At 69.6% G+C, this 1,443-nt stretch overlaps 1 protein-coding gene across 1 annotated transcript in view; it reads right to left on the reverse strand.

Moving 5' to 3' along the window:
* Positions 1 to 1,443, reverse strand: part of KCNT1 (potassium channel, sodium activated subfamily T, member 1) — a 43,966-nt gene that overhangs the window by 35,345 nt on the left and 7,178 nt on the right. Inside the window, exon 4 of the mRNA XM_014529664.1 lies at positions 487 to 566. Coding sequence (XP_014385150.1) covers positions 487 to 566 — 80 coding nt within the window. The remainder of the gene's footprint in view (positions 1 to 486; positions 567 to 1,443) is intronic.

Here is a 1,443-nt window from a genome sequence, read left to right on the forward strand (position 1 = left end):
GCTAACGCTCCTCTCTGTGCCCCCAGAGGAGCAGGGTGCCCATGCCGCTCCCTCCTTGGGCGGGGGAGGGGGGCTGGGGAGCACACCCATGGCCTGGACTCGGGCATGACCTCTGCACCCCGCCCTGCACCCCAGGAGGGTCCGAGTGGCCAAGCTCACCCCGGGAAGGCTGTAGACAGAGCCTACAGGGGAGTGGGGGCCGCACTGAGGGGCCAGGGGCCCCCCGGGGTGAGGGCGGGAGGGCCGGGGCCCACAGGGAGGAGGCTGGGCTGAGTCCCTGACGGCCATGGCCCATCCCGGGGTTCAGCAGGGTCCCCACAGGTTCCAGGCCCAGATCCTGATGCGTGGAAGGTGGCGTGAAGCCCAGATGGGGCACTGCCCATGCCCCTGTGCCCACCACCACCCACGCCGCCAGGCCCCCGCCAGCCCCCTGCATAGCTGGACCCTTCCCCGGGGACCCCCCAGCCCCCCCACAGGCCCACTCACTGGATCTCTGGTTCTTGATGAAGAACAGCTTGAGCCGCTCCTTGAAGGTGTTCTCGTTGACGTAGAACTCCACCTGGACCCTGCGGGCAGGAGCGGGCGTGGGCTCAGCCGGGGACTCAGCTGGGGCCAGCCACAGCCCCGGGCACCGGCTTCTCCCACCTGGAGGCGCCCAGAGGACAGACAGACGGATGGACAGACAGCAGCGGGGTCAACGCCTCCCCCTCGGATGGGAGGCCCCAGCAGACCTGCCTGCAGACCTTCTGAAGCCTCGGGGCTCACCTGGGTGCCCCCCAGGCTCCCGGGAGGCCACCTCTCCGGGGCCCCAGCCCCGGTGGTCACGGCCAGCCACCAGGATTCAACGTGCCCCGTGTGGCCTTGGCACAGGCTCCAAACATGTCACATCGTCTATATAGAACGTTCTAGAAGCCGACGGGCAGCTGCTTTGCTGGTGGTCCCCGGTGGCTCCAGGAATGTCGAGGAGGTGGGCCCACCTGCACCCCCGGCCAATCCCCAGACACCCTGGGCCCCTCCCAGGCTCCCAGCGACCTGGGTCAGCCCCCCCACTGCCACCCCCGCAGCCCCAGCAGGAATGAGTCAGATGTAGGGGAGGGGGGGCGGGCAAGGCCATCTGGTCTCCTTGACAACGTGAGTCCTGCAGGCGACGAGACACTGCCCGGCCCTGCTGGCCAGGTGAGGGCTTGACCCTCCACACGAGTGACAGACAGCAGGCGGGATGGCCGGAGCGGGCCCTGGAGCCGGGGGCGGGCAGCACGGAGGCCTCAGAGCTTCCCTCCAGGATGTGGGGAGCACACGCCCCCGAGAGGCCGACACCCGGGGTGCTGGGTGGGCACCTTGCTCTGTGCTGGCACTGGCCGCCCCCCCGTGTGACTCTTGCACCCTCTGTCACAGGCTGTCGCCACCATTGGCAGGACGAGCCCAGGAACCCACAGGCCCCCC

The sequence above is a fragment of the Myotis brandtii genome, unplaced genomic scaffold (genome assembly GCF_000412655.1).
Source record: "Myotis brandtii unplaced genomic scaffold, ASM41265v1 scaffold691, whole genome shotgun sequence".
NCBI lineage: Eukaryota > Metazoa > Chordata > Mammalia > Chiroptera > Vespertilionidae > Myotis > Myotis brandtii.